General features: G+C 40.4%; 2 protein-coding genes across 2 annotated transcripts; both read right to left on the bottom strand.

The window, feature by feature from the left end:
* Positions 1 to 619: 619 nt before the first annotated feature.
* LOC110563644 (interferon-inducible GTPase 1-like) lies at positions 620 to 10,847 on the bottom strand. Its single transcript, XM_021660810.2, has 2 exons — positions 10,552 to 10,847; positions 620 to 3,439 (listed from the first exon to the last, which is right to left on the bottom strand). Exon 2 carries the CDS (start codon positions 3,416 to 3,418, stop codon positions 2,165 to 2,167), a length of 1,254 nt encoding a protein of 417 aa, XP_021516485.1. The 5' UTR covers positions 3,419 to 3,439; positions 10,552 to 10,847; the 3' UTR covers positions 620 to 2,164.
* Positions 10,848 to 18,098: 7,251 nt separating this feature from the next.
* Positions 18,099 to 20,601, bottom strand: LOC132652497 (small ribosomal subunit protein uS12-like). Its single transcript, XM_060378595.1, is given in 3 exon segments — positions 18,099 to 18,520; positions 19,429 to 19,514; positions 20,552 to 20,601. Coding segments are annotated over 3 exon segments (558 nt in total).
* Between the last annotated feature and the right edge of the window lie 908 nt (positions 20,602 to 21,509).

Genomic DNA, 21,509 nt, shown 5'->3' on the forward strand with positions numbered 1-21,509 from the left:
AATTTGCAGAACCTGTTATGGACTGATTGTTTTTCCCTCCTATCATTACATGTTAGTTACCCAAACCTCCAGTGGGATTGTGTTAGAAGAAAAGCCTTTGGGAAGCATCTATGGTTAGACTAACTCATGAAAGCAGAGCCCAAATGATAAGATAGGAAGAAGAGACAAGAAGAGACAATCATCCTTTGCGCTAATACACCATGCAAGACCCCATGAGGATATCACCAGGAAGAATGTTTTCATTGTGGATATGGCCACACTGCACCAGGATCTCAGACATCAGTCACTAGAAGCATGAGAGCAAAATTCTATTGTTTAACAAATCACATATGTGAAATCTATGGACCATATAATAGAAGTATAGTCCTGGCCCATAACATTAAAACAGCCTAAACTATTTAAGAAACCATTCCCTACCATGAATAATTTCCCCCTTTCCTCTATGCTTCTCTTCCAGTCTTACTAAGACATGTGCTTTTTATTTGAATTTTATTTCAAGGAAGATAAAATATAGGCCATGGAATGGGCAATGAAATAACCAGCAAATATCAGTAATGTTAAGGACAGTGACTATGAAGTTATTATGGGTTCTTGGAAATGTCAAGTAATAACAAACATCTTTTTTTCCCTCAGGAAGACTTTATTAAATGGATTTTGGTATTGATATAGAGTAAATCAGTCATTTATTATCAAAGCAGTCAAAACAGCTGTCATTACAAGTTAGAGAAATTTCATCATCTACACTGGTCCTGTCATAATTAGAGAGCTTCTTCAGTATTTTTTTAAAGGATTCTGACTAAATAGTATTTTAAAGGAGTTTCTTAGTCATTATTATTCTGATATTTAGGTTATTGCTTCTCTTTCCTACTTTTTACTTAAACATATATTTAAATTTTTCTTTACTTACTTTTATTGTGCGTACGTTTGCCTTTCCTGCATGTCTGTTCATCTCATGTGTGCCTGGTGCCTGTGGAGGTGAGGAGAGGGTATCAGCTCCCCAGATCTCCTGGAACAGGAGTGACAGACGACCGTGAGATATGGTGTGGGTTTTGGGAGTTGAACCTGGATCCTCTGCAAGAGTATCCATTGTTCTTAACCAACCTCTGAGCCATCTCTCCAGCCACCTCCTTCAACCCCTTTAACTTTTCTCTGGAATGCTAGGGATTGAACTTGAGGTTTCATGCATGCAAAGCAAGTGTTATACTACTGAGCTACCGCCCCAAACCTTCCTTCTTTTTTAATGAAGAAAAGCTTTTCGTGTGTGTGCATTTGCGTGTGTGGCTGCAGGCGTGAACGTGGCGTGGTGTGTGTTCAGAAATCAGAGGCCAATCTTGCATTTCGGCTTTTACGTTCCTCTTGCCTGTGTCAGCATCTGTTATTCACTGCTGCATGTGGCAGGGTAGCTGGAGCCATGAACCTCTAAGATTCTCCTGTTTCTGCCTCCCATCTCACCATAGGAGTGCACGGATTACAGATGTTTAGTTGGCTTTATGTGGGCTCTGGGAAACTGAACGCAGGTCTTCAGCCTTGCAAGACAAGTGCTTCATCTACTGACCCATCTCTCCCATCCAGTTAGGGTTTCTCCTTTGCTATATATCTCTATCCAGAGAGCCCACAGTATCACATTTAAGGTTACGTAGGCCATTACTATCAAGAAGTCACAGCAGTAGCCTGAGGCAGCGAGTGCCGCTCCAGCCGCAGTTAAAAAGAGTAGAGAGCTGTGGATGAGTGCAGCTATGCTGCAGCTTAGCCCCTTGTGTGCATACACAGTTAAAGATCGCCAGCTAGAGAATGGTGCCACATAAGCAAAATAAATTCCCAAGTGCAAGCAAGGGGCTTATCTTCCATGTGATTCTAGAGGCTGTCAAGTTGACAACACTAACCATCACAATGTCAAACCTAAAAAAAATGATGCTGATTTTACATTAAATTCAAATCAAAGTAAGTTTAATTGATCTGAGGGTTTATTCAAAGTGAGTCGATGGTTTTTAATTCTCAGCTTATTTACACATATCTGATCCTTTTGCTACAGCTAATCTGAAAATATCATCACTAAATATGGATAAAGCCTGGATAGCCTGAATAAACCCAGTATATTGTTTTGTAATATAAGACTCTCTTATTCTGTCATTGGTTTTGATTTTTGACAGCCACAGACTTCAGCCTAATTAGAATCCAAGTTGTTTCTTGAACATATCTCTTTGAGAAGAGTATTCGCATCCTCAGTCACCATGTCAAGGAAACAAAATTTCAGGTAAAATAATTCTTTAAGATAAAAATTCTTAGTAACTAAATGGCCATTAGCCTGACAGTACTCCTGAAAATATCTTGAAAGCCTTTCGTTCATTGTTTCTTCATTTGTAGTTTTGAACACATGAGGAGATTTCATCATTGCCTCGAGCTGATCCACTGGTATTTCCCAGTCCTCAGCCAAACTCTGCAAGGATGCATCATCCACTCCAAACACACTTCGATAGTGCTTCATGCTTTTCTTAAGACTCTGCACATCACTTTCCAATAAGAACATCAGTGAAGGGATGATACTCAGCAGGTCATTTGCAAAGGCTTCGAGCCAAATCCTTTGCTTCAGCGTCTGCCGCTTCTTTTCAATGGCTGAATCTTTAATATTGGGCAAGGAAAGCATAAAAGTGTGTCGCTTGTGTACAGGAAGATCATTTACCAGCCTGTCCATCAGGACTGGGAAATCATAGTCATGTATATTTCTGTTGGAGATCAAGTAGATGGGTGGTTCATTAATATTACTCTCCTTAAAGTTCATCTCACAGTTGCTGCGGATCTGCTGCAGGACTTTTTCTCGGTCAAAGGTTCGTGGCTTGCATTCCTCTTCATTTCTTAAGTCAGAGTCCACCTTAGTTCTTACAAAATAGTAATCCTTCTTCAACATGCTGATAGCTTTGGCAAGTTCTATATCGTTGTTCTTAAAGCGTGTGGCACAAATAATAATGAAGAAGTCATACTCATTGAATTTCATTTTCTCCAGATAATCTTTTGGTGGGAAATTTGTTGTTCCAATCCCAGGCAAGTCCCAAAAAACCACATTGGGAATATTGGGGTGTTTGTATGGATATCTCTTCATGGTCATTTCCACCACTCCAACCTGAGCTGCACCTTCTTCTTCATGCCCAATTCCTCTCATGGTATTGATGAAGCTAGACTTCCCAGATCCAGACTCTCCGGTCACAGCAACATTGAGTGAGGTACTATCAATTTCTCTTAATGCATTGCTGATTGCAGCGTTTGCCTCCTGGATGTTTCCATTTTTTAGGCTTAATTCAACTGAAGTGATAGTTTCCTGGGGAATGATACCGGTTTGTGTCTTAAACTTCTTAAAATATGCAGTAAAGCTGGAAGCCAAATCTTGGTATTCAGGCTTTTGTGAAGCAAACAGCTGACCCATGACTGAGCACAAATAATGGCACTGGAAGAAAGAAGGGTGAGTATGAAATTTAAAATTTATATGTTAGTCAATTTCAAGTACATTGCAACATACCATCCTCAATGGTTGTAATTATGGATAAAAACTCCCACTGGATTTCTTTTACACCGTTGGGACTTTGTGTCTTTTGGCTAACATCATCCACTTTCTCTCTTCTCACAGCCTTGCCAACCCCCACCCCACTTTCTATTTCTATGAGTTTGACTCCTGTAGATTTCACCTGTAAGTGACAGAGTGGGTTTTTTCTTTCTGCAGGTAGCTGAGACCACCACACGAGATTTTAATGGTTTATTCTCCACTGTCTCTTCACTGATCCATCTTACCTTTCGGCCTACTCTGTACCTCTGTGCTATGCAGACCACATCAGCAGAGGTGTTTCTCTTTCTGGCTTTCAGTATAATTAGGCTGTCATAAGCTCCCAGTTGTTCTGCTTGGGCTGCATGTCTGATCATAACTGCATCCATATTTTTTTAAAATAATCTATGCTATTTGGCCTTTGTGAACTGTCAGTTCTCATGGTATTTTAAAGGAACATATTTTCTTACTCTTTCTTATTCCTTCTGCTTGGACCTGGTAACAGCCCCACATACTTTCTGGCCTATGTTTGTCACACAGCCCCTTATTTATCTGTTTTACCTGTTCAACATTCTAGAATTGCTCTTTCACTGAAGTGTCTTCATTTGAACAGTTACTGATGAAGCCTGCCTGATCTGTAATAGATAACAACTTTCCAATATAGAGTTGGATTGAAGGCCAATGTCCAAGCCTCCCTCTGAAGTATAATGGGACAAAACTTTGCAAAGTGTATTGCATATTTATATGAGGTGTAGTGTCTGCCAGTCTAGTCACTAGTGCCATAAAGGTTTGTCCAGTTTCCTTTGAAGTCACCTAGTTTCCCCAAATAATTGAATAAGTAGCTAAGCCAGGTAAAGTACTGTCAGGCACATCACCCATTCCAGCGTATGTCTGGTTCACAGATGGCACAGGCAGGGTATCTGCAGTATTAAAAACTAATACAGAAAGCATATGCAGGAGACAGGAGAAAGAGTAGTCAAGGCTGAGTTAATATAGATGATAATAGATGATAATAACTCCTGTAACTTGCACTTGACAATCTGTATCAAAACTCAGGCTATATCCGGAGGCTTGACTTTATGGCTATCTCAGTGGGAAAGAGAGAATTGGCAGATACTGGGTCAGCTACTAAGGGGGCAACAGATGCGGAAGGACACGTATAGCTGAGTTCTAAAGCAATCAGAATCTAGGTTAGTTTTTCTGTGTGGCATTCCATAGACCACTGAGTCATGGAAATGAAGAAAAAGATGCCATGAGCAAAGTATGCACTATCTACCCTCACGTGACACTATACACTATTACTTGGGTTCATATAAAATCTGGACACAAAAAGCTAACATGAGATAGAAAATAGGTAAAGCCACTGGAATTCCTATGAAATACTTGGGTGTCCTGAATACTGGGCAGTCATGTGAGGCCAGCCTTCATGTATGGATGCTAAGACAGGAAAAGAACAGTCTGTTATTGACTAAGCAAGGCCTGTGCCTTCATGGACAGATGGCTACATTCAGCACCTTCAAGCTCTCCTTTCCTTTATCAGCTAAAATGTTATTGTGATAGCTGAGGATTCCCAGGAGCATTTCTGTTCATCACTTTAAAATGAGCATGCTCAGGGATTAGAATCCCCAAATGAGCATGCCTAAAAGTTGACCCACCTCTATTTGAATATACATGGATCCTTATGCTTTCTTTATTGGGGAGCGAGTTAGAGCATCGATTTGGAAATGACACCCCATGCCAGCTTTGCCTGATTCAGGTTTAAGTATTTCTCCACCGTGTCATATTCGGCTTTGTGTGTACTAAAATGTGAACTCAGTGATTCAGGTTACATATTGGTGTTACTCAGATGGAAGCTTTTCATTGTTGGTTAAATTGCCGGGACCTGTCTCAGGAAGGATCCCTCTCCACTGCTGGAGATAAAGCAGGGAAGGAACTACCCCAAGGACTTGGATTTCAACTCCTGCACAGCCAGGACATCCCGAGAAAGCTTTGTGGCTTCTCTGAACCTTCGGAAGTTGTTCCAGTGTGGCCAGTGTTGCAGGACCCTTGAGCCAGCTAACAGTTTTGTGAGAGAGGGAGAAAGGCCTGATGGACCAGGGAAGCACAGACGGTCAGCCACAGGTTGGAGACTGTATCTTGAGCTTGGGGTATGGAGAACTGAGAGGCATTCTTATCCATCCAGGATGCAAGGAGACTAACAGGGGTCTCCTCTTTCTGGAATGAGATGCTGGTTAGGGAAACCTGACTATGAAAGCCTCAAAGGAGATCTCAGGAGATTGGAAGAAACTCTGGCTCTAATTTCTAGCAATCTTAAGTGTTAGCCAGGGCCACATCACTTTGGAAAGCAAGCAACCCCATTTAGGTTTGAGTTGTGACGATTTCAGAAATGGTAGTGGTTTCGTTTGCACAACTGAAATCACGATTACACCTAAATTCTTGCTCCCCAAACCCCCTTAGACTGCTTGAATGCAAGCACACACTGCAGGCTTCTCAGCAGTCACATGACAGAACCTCCTCTCTTTCTCTGAGACTCATAAGAAGGACTTCCCTGCTCTGCCATGTGGGCCTGATCTCAGAGCCTCTGTGACACTGCTGTCTGCCTGTCCATCTACAACTTTCACAACTCCTTACCTGCCTCAGAGTTCTTCTTGAACCCCAGACCTGGGTCTTTCCTAATGGTAAGGAGGTGGAATTTCTTATCCTATAGATCTGCATAAAGGTAAAGGCAGTGGTGTGTGTGTGTGTGTGTGTGTGTGTGTGTGTGTGTGAGAGAGAGAGAGAGAGAGAGATCTTTGTTTTGTTTTATTGGTTAGATGATTTCCTTTTCACTTTCCAGAACATCCAGATGTGTGATTCACAACTCATTCCTGTCAACTCCAAAGTCAAAATTTCAACTGAGTAAAGAAAAGTTTGCATGTTGCCTAGTCTTTTTTTTTTTTTTTTTTTTTTTTTTTTTTTTTTTACCAGCTTTATGCCACATTCTGTTTAGTCATCCTGTTTGAGGTAAGGGCTTACAAAAGGGGATAGATTTTTTTCCCTAATTTTTTTTCATCTGAAAATTAAAACCTTTAAAAAACAGATTTATGATTGAAGTTTACTTAGAGATGTGAAAAAAATAACCAGAGTAGAAGACTTAAACAAACAAACAAACAAACAAACAAACCCTGACATGATAAATTTAACAAAAAAGTTTTTGTGGTTTTCTTAAAATGTGTTTGATATAGATTTTTGTGCATGTGTAAGCTGTGTTATGTCTACAGGTATGCCTACGCTCATATACTGCTTATATAACCAAATTGCCTTGTAGTGGGCGTCCAGCTAAACTGAAACTGTTAAATTAGCCTAAATGCCTTTTGTTTGCTTAACTTAAATCTTTGGTAAATAACTTGGATTTGTTGGTAAAAGGTGAGGCTGCCTTTAGAGTTGTTAACGTGCGTTCTTCCTGGGCCAACTGGGTTAATAATTTTCTCTTAAATAGTACAATGTCTTTGCTTTCCTCAGACAGATTGCAGCTGGAACTAACTAATATGATTAACTCCCTATAAGATAAAGTTTCCACCCACAGGCCCTTCTCTGAGCCTGCCCTGTCCCGAGACAATATAGCATAACTAATGACGCTGAGCACAGTCCCTGCTCACAATGGCATCTGCAGATTTGTTTAAGTTTCTTAAGTTTTATAAATGGTTCACGTTAAAACTTAGCTGACTTGTAATTGAAATGCACACATCTCTTCCGTTTTGTCCTCCGAGTGTAAGGAGCTGTTTGGCCTCTGGTTTAAAGTACCTGTGTGTTCTGCTGTCTGCTGCCTTCCAGGGCTCTGAGTGCTACCATGGGGGGTGGGTGTAGGGTGGGGTGTGTGTGCATAGCCTCATTTTTGGTAACAGCTTCATGGGGCTTGTTCTGATAATTAGTCTGATTATTCTTACGACCCTATGATGAAGCAATCATTTCACACCCCTCCCAGTTCTTCGGGGCAACAAATATCTTTTCTACTTAAAAGTTTATTTATATTATTATATTTTCATGATATTAAAAAAGTATAACAGAATCCAATAAGTAGGATAAAAAGTGTTTAAAAGGTTATAAGTATACTGATACATTTTTTTTAAAGAAATGTTGAAGAAAAGGAATTTTAGCTGGTAAATTAGCTTTGTTCTAAGATAGAGGATGATTTTATAGTTAAAAAATAAAATCAGAGAAGCAAAGTAAAAAGCCAAAGTATAATCTACCATAAATATTCTGTGAAAGCTAAAGACGTTTATGGGTATGAAGAAGTTGTCTCTAGTTAAAGGTTATTAAAATTGCCAAGATCAAAGTCTAAAAATCTGGTGTTATTCATATCAATGATGTTTTCTTAAGATATTGATCTGCTTTTAGTTACAAAAGAAGGGTTTAATTAAAATAACATTCACTGGAGCTGTAAGCAAAGGTTGTAATAAGTAACAAAAATCTGGATCCAATAGCAATTCACAGCTAGTAGAGAATAATTTTTTTTTACTTAAGGTTATGGGATTAGATATTTGAATACCTAAATTGGTATGTACCTTTCTTGTACAATCATCTGAACATTTTGTTTCCTTAAGATAACTATTTATGTTTTCTGCTGATAGTTGGCTGCTCACGGGGAAAGGCTGTGGGCTCCAGCAGTGTTGGAGCAACAAAGCAAAGCACAAAGCAATAGCGGTGACAAGGCCAGAGCTCTGTCCCCTACACTGAAATGGTGCTCCGGCCCCTGGCCTCCTGGCTAGGTAATTCCTACTAAAATATCAGGAGTGTCTGATCTAGTCCCCTCTGCTCGAAAGACATCCACATTATACCCTCAATCAGCTTCAGATAAAACTAAAAGAAGATATAAGCTTTTCTGATAGTTACTGAAGTTAATTATTGGGCAATAAATTATAGGCCAATTGCAAAAACTGACTGGAACCTCGATGAAAATGAAAATAATTGCATCTATCCAGGTAACTATGAGCCTGGACACACTGTATTTAGCCCTAGGGGTGTGGGGAAGGAGGAAGTTATAAAGATAAAAGTTGCTGGGAATCTTTTCACAAAAGCTTCTCATTCTTTTAGTACCTATTCCTTCTTCTAATTTCAGACAGATTCACAGAGTGGTGAGAGAGAAGTGACTTCCACAACTTGTCTTTTGTTCTCCATACACGTGCTATAGAGCTTTTGAGCATCCAGACCCGGTACATGAGTACACATAAAGTGAATAAAGAAGTGCAATAAAAATAAATAAAATGCATCGTACAAAATTCTCAAAGCACTACAATGATAAAAAGGAAAATAACAACAAAGTGGTCTTAAATGTCTTTACACTGAGTATGAACACAACAAATGATAGTGATATGAAATATCAACCATTACAAACAAGTTCATTTCTTCACAGGCATTCCAGCCTTAAAGTAGATTCCATCCTTAAAACAAACACCATGGCGTTAAAAGAGGATTCCCCAATTTAAAATGTCTCGCAGAATCTACTACTACCGTTTTGGTGAATAGACATGTGGTCAAGTTGCCTTCTAAATATTTTCTGATTATACTAGCGGTTTGTGGTACTCTCAGCCTTGCTCAGACAAGGCTTTTGTTGTTGTTGTTTCCCATTTGCGTTGTTTCTGCAGTGGGTAGTGTTTTAATGCATAGTTTTATAACTGGTTAAAGTGCTCAGAATAAGTGGCTGTTGAGTGCTCATTTCTAAATATAATAGGGGGACATCTCTCTATCAATTCCCGACCCTTATTAGGCTCAGGAAACATCATGGAAGAGCCAGAGGAAGGGGTACGGGGTGTGGTGTGAAATAATGTCTTATGGATATGACATGGCATTTGCGTTCATGAACTCATGGCAGCTGTGGTTACCTGTGTAAGCCTTACATAAGATCTAGCCTGTCAACATTTCAGCACTCATGAAAGTTGGGGTACATGAGGCTTTATCCTTAGCTGAGTAGATATTAGGGTTAATGACTGGTGGGGGAGGGACTGTCTTTTTTTTTTTTTTTTAAAGAAATGTAGCCCCTAGAAAGTTTCCTATGATCAGTAAATAGCAACACACCCAGAACATGCAAACAGCTCTGACAGGAGCCCCACAAGGAGACCAACAAAGCTAAAAGATCTGAGCTCAGAGAGTCCTGCAGAGACTAATGCACCAATGGAGGACCATGCATGGAGAGGACCTAGACCCCCTGCTTAGATGTGGCTAATTGGCAGCTCAGTCTCCATATGGATCTCTGAGTGAGGGGAGCCAGAGCTGCCTCTACTGTGAACTCAGTTGCCTGCTCTCTGATCACTCGCTCCTGATGATGCAGCCTTGCCAGGCCACAGAGGAGGGGGATCCAGGCAGTCCTGAGGAGACTTAACAAGCTTTGGGCAGATGGCAGTGGAGAACTCCCCCTTTCAGTGGAGTAGGGAAAGGGCTTGGCGGGGGGAGAGAAAAGGTAGGACTGGGGGAGTTGAGGAAAGAGGCTTCAGTTGGGATAGATAATGAATAAATTGTGAAGAAAAAATAAAATTAACAAAAAGACAAGAAAACAGATTGGCAACCATTTCAAAAAAGGAAGAGAGATATATTCCAGAGAGAATAAAGATGGGAAAAGAGAGGAATAATGGGTGAAAATGATCAAAATGCTATATATGTATATGCATGAAACTGTCATACAACAAATAATAAATATTTTACACACAAATCCCCAATTGTTCCCAAGCAGGTTATAGCAGAAGTATCCTACAGAGGGTGTGTTTCCCCAAGTCTAGCTTCCACTGGAAGCTGAACAGGGAAGAACAAGGCAAGAACATAGCACAAGGAAGCAACAGGGTTGCGGCCCAGTGATTTTTCATGTATCCTATAGTGATATTTCACAGCAAAAATTCTGAAAAATTCATTTCTGGCTGATCTAGGGAGTAGAGGAGCTCAAAAATAAACAAAACCAACCCCCCCCCAAACTGGGTAAGTTTTAAATAATACTTAGGTCATTTCTTTTAGTTCTATCTAAAGAACATCTATAAAGAAGTCCTGCCTACCTCCAATCAAAGACTCGCAGCTTCCAAACTGAAGATCCTGGCTTTGAGGATAGAGCTCTGAATGTCTTGTTATCCACTGGCTCCTTAGAAAGAGGTTATGAGAAGTCAGATGGCTGAGTTTCTGGGGAAATCCTGGGTCCAGTGGATTGCAGACAGTGCTCTGGACAGAGGGACAGCCTTCCTTACTTGAAGTCCACCTCTGTTTTTTCAGCAGAGACAGGAACATTTCACAGGACTTATACTCTTTTGGCCTTTGGCTTGCCATCACAATGTGCTGACCAATCACAGAGGAGAATGGGGTTTGTTTCATTCCGGAATACCCTGCATTTACAAGAACAGGAAAGCGAAACTAAACTATTGTTACTTTCTCCTCAGTGACTCGAGTTCCAGGAAGTGGAAACTGTCCTGTCAGAACAAAGCTGCATTAACCTAAGGCTTAGCAAGTGGGAGGAGTTCCAGAAGCAACTTACTAACTAGGTTGAAGGATCTTCCATGACCTCTTAGAGTTAATTTTCTTCTTACCCCGGTGCTGGATGATTTTATGCCAACTTGGCACCAGCCAACCTGCTCAGTCTGTATAATGTTATTCATGTGTATGTTTTCAGGGATGGCCAGTGGCTAATTGAATAATGAGTTGGGAATTTTTGATTGGGCTTACATAGAATATGTAAGTCTGTTTTGGTAAAATGGTCATTTTCAAAATATAAATTCCACCATCCCAAGAGGATGGGATATCTTTAAAATTTCTAATGCCTTTTTCTACCTTTTCCTTTGGAGGTTTAATGTTTTCATTGTAGAAGTCCTTTTCTTCCTCGGTTAGCTTTATTCCCAGATATTTTATTTTCTTTGAAGCTATAGTGAATGGATGTGCGTATGTATTCTTTCTTTTTTGTTGTTGGTGTATAGAAAAGCTATTGATTTATGGAAGCTGATTTTGTATTTACCACATGCTGGATTTGTTTATCACTTCTGGAAGTTTTCTGGCAGAATTTTCGGAGTTACCAGAGGTATGTACATGATATGTGTAGTATCAAGCTGTCACCAAACAGGATAGTTTGACTTCTTTCCTTACGTGTATATTTTAATTTTATTTCCTTACCTTGTTGCTCCAGCTAGTAATTTAAGCACAATACTGAGAAGGAATGAAGACAGTGGACTTTTCTATCTCATTGCTGACCTCAGTGGGATTTCATCAAGCTCCCCATTTAAGATGGATGATATTGGCTGTGGGTTTCCATATATAGATTTTATTATGTTTAGCTATGTTTTCTATAGCTCTACATTCTCTAGGAGTTTTATCATAAGGTCATGTTAAATTTTTTTAAATTAATTTATTTTTTATTCCCTTTACACCCTGGTTGTAGCCCCATCCTTCCTTTCCTCTCAGTCCCTCCCTCCCTCTCTCGACCCTCCATCTTTCCTTATTCCTCAGCAAAGGGATCTCCCTTTCTATCCCAGTTCATCAAGTTGCATCAGGACTGAGCATGTCCTCTTCCCCTGTGGCCTGGTAAGGCAGTCCCATCAGGACTGATAAAAAAGCTAGCGTGTGAGTCCATGTCTAATGCAGTCTCCTCTTCCTTACTGCAGGACCCACACAAAGCCTGAGCTGCCCATCTGCTACATGTTGTAGGGGGCCTACGCCCAGTTCCTGCATGGACCTTGGTTGATGCTTCAGCCTCAGCAAGCACCTCTGGGACCTGCTTTGTTGGCTCTGTTGGTCTTCCTGTGGAGCTCCTGTCACCGCCAGGTCCCTTTCTCTTTCCTCCCACTTTTCCACAAGACTCCTTAACGCATCGCCATATGTTTGGCTGTTAAAAAATTTAAAGGCTTTTCCTGAATCTATTGGGATGATCATGTCTTTAAATTCATTTATGTGGTTTATTACATTTATTGACTTATGGATGTTAAACCATCCTTACATTTCAGGTATAAAGCCAACTTGGTCATAGTGGATAATTTTTTGATGTGTGTCTGTGTTTTGTTTGCAAGTATTTTATTGAGCATCTTTGAGTCTGTGTTCATCAGGGGTAATGGCTTGTAATTTTCCTTTCTTTTGTTCCTTTTGATATGAGTGTGATACTGGCTTAATAGAAAAACTTGGGTAATGCTCCTTCATTTCCTTTCCTTCCTTTCATTTCTTCCCTTCCTTCCTTTCCTTTTTTTGCCTTCCTTCCTTCTTTCCTTTCCTCCTTCCTTCCTTCCCTCCCTTCCTGGCAGAGGCCAATCATGCAGGAATGGACTTGAGGCAAGCAAGTGAGTTTCTTGGAGGTGGCCTACCACTGCAATATCTGTGATGAGTGTGCCCTAGTAGGCAAAGACCCTAAGGACATCGTCTCTGAATTGCTTCTTGCTGCTGATTGCCTTTCCATTCTTGTATTTGCTGTACCTTTAATCTGGCATGTATATATATGTTCTTCATTGCCTATGCTCTCTCTGATGTGATTGCTTTTCTCTGCCAGGCAGATTCTTGCATAATCATTCTGAGGATGATTTTATTATTCTTGATAATGATTCCTAAATTGATTCAAGTAGCTTTTTCAGCCCCTCATGCAGAATAACTAAATCTGCTAGGAATTCTGTGATTTTTCACTTGCCACTGACACAAACTTCACTAGGATAGAGACAGGCCTGAGACAGACTTATTTATGGCTTAAGTATACATTCACTCTAGCTCTGGAGATAATGTCAAGGGTCTCTGTGTACAGAAAATAGATGATTAACTAATCTTGGAATGAAAGACAGAATTATTACCCTAAATTCACTATAAACTAAGAGATAGCTAGAAAATGTCTAGCAGGTCAGTCTTAATGGAAAAGACATATATCTTGTTGTAACCTCTTGTACCCCATTAACCTTTAAGTCCTGTCAACCTTTGTCATTCTGAACTTACTATAAACTTATGTAATGGATACATAAATAAGAATGTTTGGTTTTAATGAAAAGAAAACATGTAACCTATTGTTCTGTTGTATTTTTGAATTCATCTGTTTTTGTGATTGCCTTTTGGACTGACATAAAGAGCTTTTTCCCAGAAGCATAAAAATTATGACCAGATAATAAAAGGGGTTGAAGTTTTTAACTTCATCAAATTTTTTTTTCTCTTGAGCTTGTGTGTATGCATGAGTGGCCCTTAGTTACTTTTTCTCTTTTTTCCTTTTTCATATTGATTCACAAATAAGTTAGTACACTCATGACCTCAGCCTTCTAAGATAAACAGGCCGAGGTTTACTTTAGCCTGTGGGAATCCTCCACAGTGACCTGCTCCTGCACAGGGGCAAATCTCACATCAAAGAGCCTTTTCACAATACCCTACAGTTTTGTTGTTTGTTAGTGTGTGTGTGTGTGTGTGTGTGTGTGTGTGTGTGTTTCTAGAAGCCTCTTTTTGCAGCCTGGCTGCAGGAAAAGAGTGGTTAGTTTCAACTTTCCTCCCTAGTGGCAACACAGCCAGTTTCAAGTCACTAGAAACATTTCCTCCCCTCTTTTTCCTTCTTTGAATCTTCTGTGGTGATCAGCTGCCTGAGCTCTCTGACCTAAGAGGTAAACTTTAAGCTGAATTCTACCTCCTTGGAAGCTGGACTTTGGTACCACCCCTGCCCCCTTATTTCTTATTCTTTTGGAAGGATTGGCTATAGATCTTTGAAAGGCTGGTAAAATTCAGCTGTGAAGCCATCTGGCCCTGAAATTTTTTAAGCTGGAAGACTTTTTTATTTCTGTTTCAGTTTCCTCATTTGTTTTGGATCTGTTTAGGTTGTTGACTTCTTGGTTTAATTTTGGTGGTTTGGCTGAATCTAGAAACTCATCCATTTATTTTAAGTTTTCCAGATTAATGGAGTACAGGTTTTAAAAAAATATTCTCTTGTAATATTCTGAGTTTATTTGGTGCCTGTTTCCCTGTTCATTTCTGGTTTTGTTATTTGAGCCCTCTTTTTCTTTTGATTAGTTGAGTCAAGTGTCTGTCAATCTTGTTTATTATCTCAAAGAATCAGCTCTTAGATTTGTTGATTCTTTGTATTGTTTTGTTTCTATTTTATTGATTTATACTTTGATTTTTATTATTTTCTGACATTGACTGGGTTTGAATTTGGTTTGCTTATCCAACTTTTTGAAGTATATCATTTAATCATGCTCTTCCTGATTTAAAAATTATTATTATCAATTACAGTTTATTCACTTTCTATCCCTGCTGTAGCCCCTCCATTTTCTCCTCCCAGTTCCACCCTCCCTCCCCCTTGTCCCTTATGTCTCTCCCCTAGTCTATTGATAGGGGAGCTCCTCCTCTCCAACTATATGACCCTAGCCTATCAGGTCTCCTCAGAACTCTCTGGATACTCTTTCTCTGTGGCCTAGTAAGGCCACCTCAACAGGGGGAGTTGATCAAAGAGCAGGCAACCAAGCCCATGCCTTTAACTGCCCCTGCTCCCCTTACTAGGGAATGCAGTTGGAGACCGAGCTGCCGTGGGCTATATCTAAGCAGGGGTCTAGGTCCTCTCTGTGCATGGTCCTTGGTTGATCCATCAGTCTTTGCATCCCCCTTCCCCCAGGTCCAGAATTTTGGCCTCTGTTGCTCTCCTCGTGGAGCTCCTGTTCCCTCCAGGTTTTTCAATCTCTCCCTTCTTCCATAAGATTCCCTGCACTCTGCCCAAAGTTTGGCTATGAGACTCAGCATCTGCTTCAATTTTTTGTTCGGTAGATCCTTACAGAGGCCCTCTGTGGAAGGCTCCTGTCCTGCTCCCTGTCTTCTTCCACTTCTGATGTCTATCCTGTTTGCTCTTCTGAACGAGGATTAAGCATCTTCCCTGGGTCCTCCTTGTTGTTTAGCTTCTTTAAGACTATATTGATTTTAGTATGTTTAGTATGTTTATCCTATATTATATGGCTAATATACACTTATAAGTGAGTATATAGCATATCTTTCTGCTTCTGGGTTACCCGGCTCAGGATGATCTTTTCTAGTTCCGTCCACTTGCCTACCATTGTGTAAATGTACCACAATTTCTGTATCCATTTTCTAGTTCTGTCCACTTGCCTGCACATTTCATGATTTCCTTGTTTTTAATTGCTGAGCAAATATACCATTGTGTAAATATACCACAATTTCTGTATCCATTCCTCTGTTGAGGGACATCTAGGTTGTTTCCAGATTCTGGCTATTATGAGTAAAGCTCCTATGAACATACTTGAGGAAATGTCCTTGTTGTATGCTCCAAGATCAACAATTAATAAGTGGGACAGCAGCCTGAAACCGAAAGCTTCTGTAAAGCAAAGGACACTGTCAACAGAACAAAATAACAGCCTACAGACTGAGAAAGGTCTGCACCAACCCTACCTCTGACAGAGGGCTAATATCCAGAATATATAAATAACTCAAGAAGTTAAACAAAAACAAACCAAATAATCCAATTAAAAAAGGGATACACAGCTAAACAGAGAATTCTTAACAGAAGAATATCAAATGGCAGAGAAACACTTAAAGAAATGCTCAACATCCTTAGTCATCAGGGAAATGCAAATCAAAATGACCCTGAGATTTCACCTTACAGTGATCAGAATTGCTAAGATAAAATACTCAAGTGACAACACATGCTGGAGAGGATGTGGACAAAGAGGAACCCTCCTCCATTGCTCGTGGGAATGTAAACTTGTACAAACACTTTGGAAATTAATCTGGCCCTTTCTCAGAAAATTAGGAATAGTGTTACCTCAAGATCCAGCTATTCCACTCCTGGGCATATATCTGAAAGATGCTCTTCCTGATTTTTCAGTGTAGGTACTTAGAGCTGTACATTTCCCTCATAGGATGTTTCACATGTTGTGTTATGTTTTGTTTCATTGTGTTGTGTTTTAATTTCCATTTAGTTTCTGGAAATTTTCATTTCCTTTTTTGATTTCTTCTTTGACTCATTCATCATTCAGTAATCATTTGCTTAGTCTCTGTGCTTTTTTGTGTTTACTAGAGAATTTAATTGAGGTCAGTTTTAAGTTTTATTGCATTGTTGTTAGATAAAAGGAGTGATTTTAGTCTTTTTGCCTTTGTTAAGATTTTTTCTTTCCTTCATGTTTCTCTGCTACTTTCCACAGTCTTATTCCTTTCTTTAGCCCTAAATGATGCTTTCTAAATGATGTTTTCTTTAGGTTTAGTTTGTAAGATACAAAATATTTTTAGGCTGTTTACTTCATGGAAAGTTTGTTTGTTTTTTGTTTTTTGGTTTTTTTTGCCCTGTTTGTTTGCTGAGTACAGTGTGTATATATTGTTTGGTATGTGGGTGGAACGTTCTGTAGGTATCTGTTCAGTTCATTTGATACAGTATGTCAGCTAATTCTGATGTTTCTCTGTTTGTTTTTAGTCCAGATAACCTGCCTATTGACAAAGTGAAGTACTGAAACCACACACTGTTAATTGATTGGTGTTAATTTATATCTTTAAATACAGTAGTGTGTGTGTGTGTGTGTGTGCAATTGGGTGCACAAGAGTTTGGTGCATATATGTTTAGGATAGCAATGTCTTCTTGGTTAACTATTCCCTTGATTAGAATAAAGCGTCCCTCCTTATCTCTTCTGATTAGTGTTAGATGGAAGTCTATTTTGTCAGATGTTGTGACAGTGACACCTGCTTGTTTTCTGGTCCCATTTAATTAGAGTACTCTTGTCCATCCTTTTACCCTAAGGTGGTTACTATATTTAAAGTTAATATGTATTTAATATAGACAACAGATATATGGATTATGTTTTTTGATCCATTCAGTTAGCCCATATCTTTTGATTGGAAATTGAGGCCATTGGTATTTAAAGTTATTATTGAAATGTAGTACTACAATGTTAGTTGTAGTCATCATGTTGTTGACTTTTGCAGTTGTTTTTTTGTGTGTGTTCTCAGTGGTGTTTTGTGTTTTAATAATTATGGCTTCATGTTTCTCTGCTACTTTCCACAAAGTCTTATTCCTTTCTTTAACCCTAAATGATGCTTTCTATATTTTCTTTAGGTTTAGTTTGTAGGATACAAAATATTTTTAGGCTGTTTACTTTATGGAAAGTTTTTCTTTCTTCTTCAATAATGGTGGGTAGGTTTGTTTGCTTTATTAATCTAGGACTTGGAATATATTTTTCTAGCTTCTTGTAGTTTTTCAGTTTTCCATTGAGAAATCAGCTGCTGTTCTAATAATTTTCCTTTACATGTGACTTGCAATATTTTCTCTTGCAGCTTTTAATATACTTCCCTTGTCGTGTATATTTAGTGTTTTACCTATGATATACTTTTCACAACCTTTATGTTTGTGTTTTCTTTGGCATCGCTCGGTAAAGTTTATTTTCCCTATGTTCTTTTTTCTTAACTTCATTGAGATGTTTTTGAAAATGTATGTGCTTTCTTTAAACTCCTTGAATTCTTTGATAAAGTTTGTAAGTGTTATTATAAATGTCCTGAGTTTATCTAGGTAATTTTCATTGGCAAACATTTATAAAGGGCTGGTAGATTTTGGAGAGAAGATACTGGCTTGATTTTTTTTTTTTCAGAATACGAAAATTTATGACTGTGTTTCCATTGTCCACACTTATGATCTTGGTCTTTCCTTCTTGCCTATGTACAGGGCCAAGAGAGACACACTGGCTACCTTAACAACCTTAAAGCAGAATCCAGGAATATCACTTATAGCATGACCTTTTGGACCAAACACAGCAACCAGAACTTCATCGTTTTCGTCAATGAAGTTCAAGCAGCCAGCACTGAGCATGGTCGCTGTAATCTTCTTGCCGTTCTTGATCAGCTGCACCCTGACACACTTCCGGATAGCAGAATTTGGCTGTTTGGCTTCAACACCTACTTTTTCCAGCACAATTGCCTTTGCATGAGAAGCATCTCCAAAGGGATTGGCTTTCAGGGCTGTGCCAAAGTGGGCTTTCTTGTATTGTTTATCCTGTCACTTCTGGTCCCGTTAGGGACTAAGGAGCTTCCTGGTAGTACGGACTTGCCCACCTGGCAGCAGTCAGAGCAGGAAGGACACACAAGGCACTGTGTGAAGCTCCACCCACTGGCTTGATCTTTTATATTGTTGGCATTTTTGTGATGAGATTGGGCATGTGGACTTTTCTTTTTAGTTCTATGTCTGATGTCGATGAGCAGTTTAGGTCAAAGGAGAAGATGTTTGGGCAGACTGAGCCTAGAGGTTGGAAATGGTTTGAGTGGCTTGGGTGGAATAAGATCAGGCGGTCAGAGGGGTCTTGGCTGGTACGCAGCATGTTCCTCTCTGTTCAAGCCTGGAGTGTGGGGGAAGATCTGGCTGCGTGGAAAGGTTAGATACAGTGTTGGAAAGGTCCCAGCATAATATTAGAGATCTGTTTCAGTGCAGGCAAGGGAGGCTAGGGCGCTGAGGGTGGAACCCTCGCTCGGCCTGGCGGGGAAGGGTGGAGAAGGGGGGAGGTGTGAATTGGGAAGATCAGGGAGACTCACGAAACTCTCACTGGGCTAGACCCTGGAGAAGAAAGTGGGAGGACAGGCTAAGTGCGAGAGGACCCGTGGGTGTTGTAGGGCTGCTCCTAGCCGAAGCCTCGAGGTTGATTGGGGCATAGGCAGGGGTCCAGATTTTTTTCTCAAGTCACCTTTCTTCTTTCAGTGGAGGTATTACAATGTCTAGGAGGAGAGTATATCTTCATAGGGTTGAGATGTCCATTTTTCTCTGCGGGGTTGTTGTTAGCTCTGGGTGGTACAGGCGACACTAAGCAGGGGAAGCTGTGGTCCCCTGCTTGGTTCTGGAGGACATGACAGATGAGTTCCTGGAGCAAAATTCTTGGAAAATGTTGGCCGGCCTGGTAAAGAGGATTCTGGCAGTTGCTGCCTGAGGGGTGACAGTGTAGGAAGGCCTCAGCTGGAGCAGCCAGGCTTACTCATCTGATGCAGGAGGTTCCCCGAGTGATGTAGGTCTTTGTCATTTTCATGCCTCACACTGCTGTTCAATGTCCTCTGGTGCCACCTACAGAGGAGAAATATATAAGCAACTATTACTTGCTGTTTTCTTGGTAACAAAAATTATATTGTATAGAATTGTACACACAGAAAGGCAGACAGAGAGAGACACACACAGAGAGAGAAAGAGAGAGGAGAGAGAGAGAGAGTGAGAGAGAGAGAGTGAGAGAGAATTTATTTTGTTACTCAAGTCCTCTCATTATACTTTTTCTTGCTTTGGCAGTTGACTGCTTAGTAGAGGCCTGTTTCCAAGGCTCCACCTTTCTTTCTCCCTGTAGGGATGGTGACCTCCCTTATTAGAGGATTGTCTTCTTTTAGTCAGCCTCAAATACCTGTCCCCATGTGTGTTCGTTGAATGACCGAGTGGCTTTTGCTTGTTTTGTTTTCAGTTCAACTGTCTATTGCTGCTTTCAATGCTAGATAAAACCCTGAGACCGGGGAGGTTAAGTCATAGTGTTCTGGTGTGCCCTTGCCCCCTAACTTGGCTCTTCTTGTCTGAAGGTGCCTTACTCCTCACTGACATGGCAAAGTGCTTACTGTTCCCTCGCTCTTCATTGTTTTGCCATACCATAAAGACTGTCTTTTTTTCTGAAGCAGAAACCATGAAGTGTGAGAACACACTGGGAATTGGAACTTGCTGAAGATTGTCTAGGTCATTAGGGTGACTCCGGACATGGTATTCAGGGTTCTGGCCAATGTTTCTGTGAAAAATGCCATTTCTGTGGAAATGGCATGATCACTATCATCAGCTTGCTTTGGAATGTAGGGGATCTAGAGGAGGACTTGGCTCCCATTTGGATGGTAAATGATCCATCATATGCCTTCTGCCATCTGTCATTCTGTGGGACCTCTGTGGCACAAAGATTTCCACTAAAATCTGAAGAGGAAGTTTCTGGTTTCTTTGAGACTCAGTCTTGTCATGTGATGTTTTGCTGTAGGTTGGCTTGTGATGGGCACATGATGTTTTGCTATGAGCTCTCTCATGCAAGGGGCCGAGAACACCCATGGGTAGACTCTGAGGGGAGGAGATGTACAAAGACCCACCCACAGTGAGGCATTGCTTCTTGGATCAACATTGCTGCGCTGATCTTCATGCTTCAACACTTAACTTTGAAGAGAGAAATGTTCTGTAGAACTTCTTGGGGCAATCCAACTGAGTCCTGAGGCTTTCGCTGACTTCGTGTTGCTGCTTGGTGTTGCCCTTCAGTTGGACTGCTGGTATCCTGATGACTGAGTTTGGTAATTTCCTAAAGACCCATCTACACTAATCAGCAGGAAGTTGATAAAAGAGGTCTACAGTCCTTTTCCCTACCAATATATCTAGGATGGAATGGAGGTAAAGCTGTTTAAGAACCCTAAATAAAGTAGGTTTTGATGAAAAAATCTAAGCCCACATAAATCCTAAAAAAACCTGCCTGAGAGAAACGTAGTTCAATTAGTTTTCTTCACCATAACTGGATTGGAAACCCAGGAGATCTGCCCAAACTGTTGAGGGTACGAAAGAAATCCTACATTCTCCTGACTAAGCTGGAACCTCAGTGCAAAACTCCCAATTGCCTCAGAGACTCCCACACCGTGACAGACAGTACCATCAAGCTGTGAACTCAAGCATTCACCTGCCTCTGCCTGCCTATTGCCAGGATTAAAGTCATGTGCCACCACCACCCTGGCTACTTCTTGATTGCCTAGCTAATGTAACTAGGTGCCTCTTTCTCCCACCACCATGACATTGCCGCTATGGTGGACTATATCTTCTTGAATTGCAAGCTAGAATAGTTCCTTCATCCCTTAAGTTGGTTACAGCAATGAATAAGGTAACTAATATAGTTCTCAGTTGGGCTTCCTTTCTGTTCTTGAATATCCATCCCAGGGTTTCATCTCTGTGCAGAAGAAGCAGTCTTTCCCTTCCAGACTGCAAGTTAACACTGAATGATTTTAGCCTAACGTGATGCCTGTCTCCCTGGTAGCTTGATTCAGACAGCCCTGCTTTGAGCACTGCTGT

This window comes from Meriones unguiculatus, chromosome 2 (genome assembly GCF_030254825.1).
Source record: "Meriones unguiculatus strain TT.TT164.6M chromosome 2, Bangor_MerUng_6.1, whole genome shotgun sequence".
NCBI lineage: Eukaryota > Metazoa > Chordata > Mammalia > Rodentia > Muridae > Meriones > Meriones unguiculatus.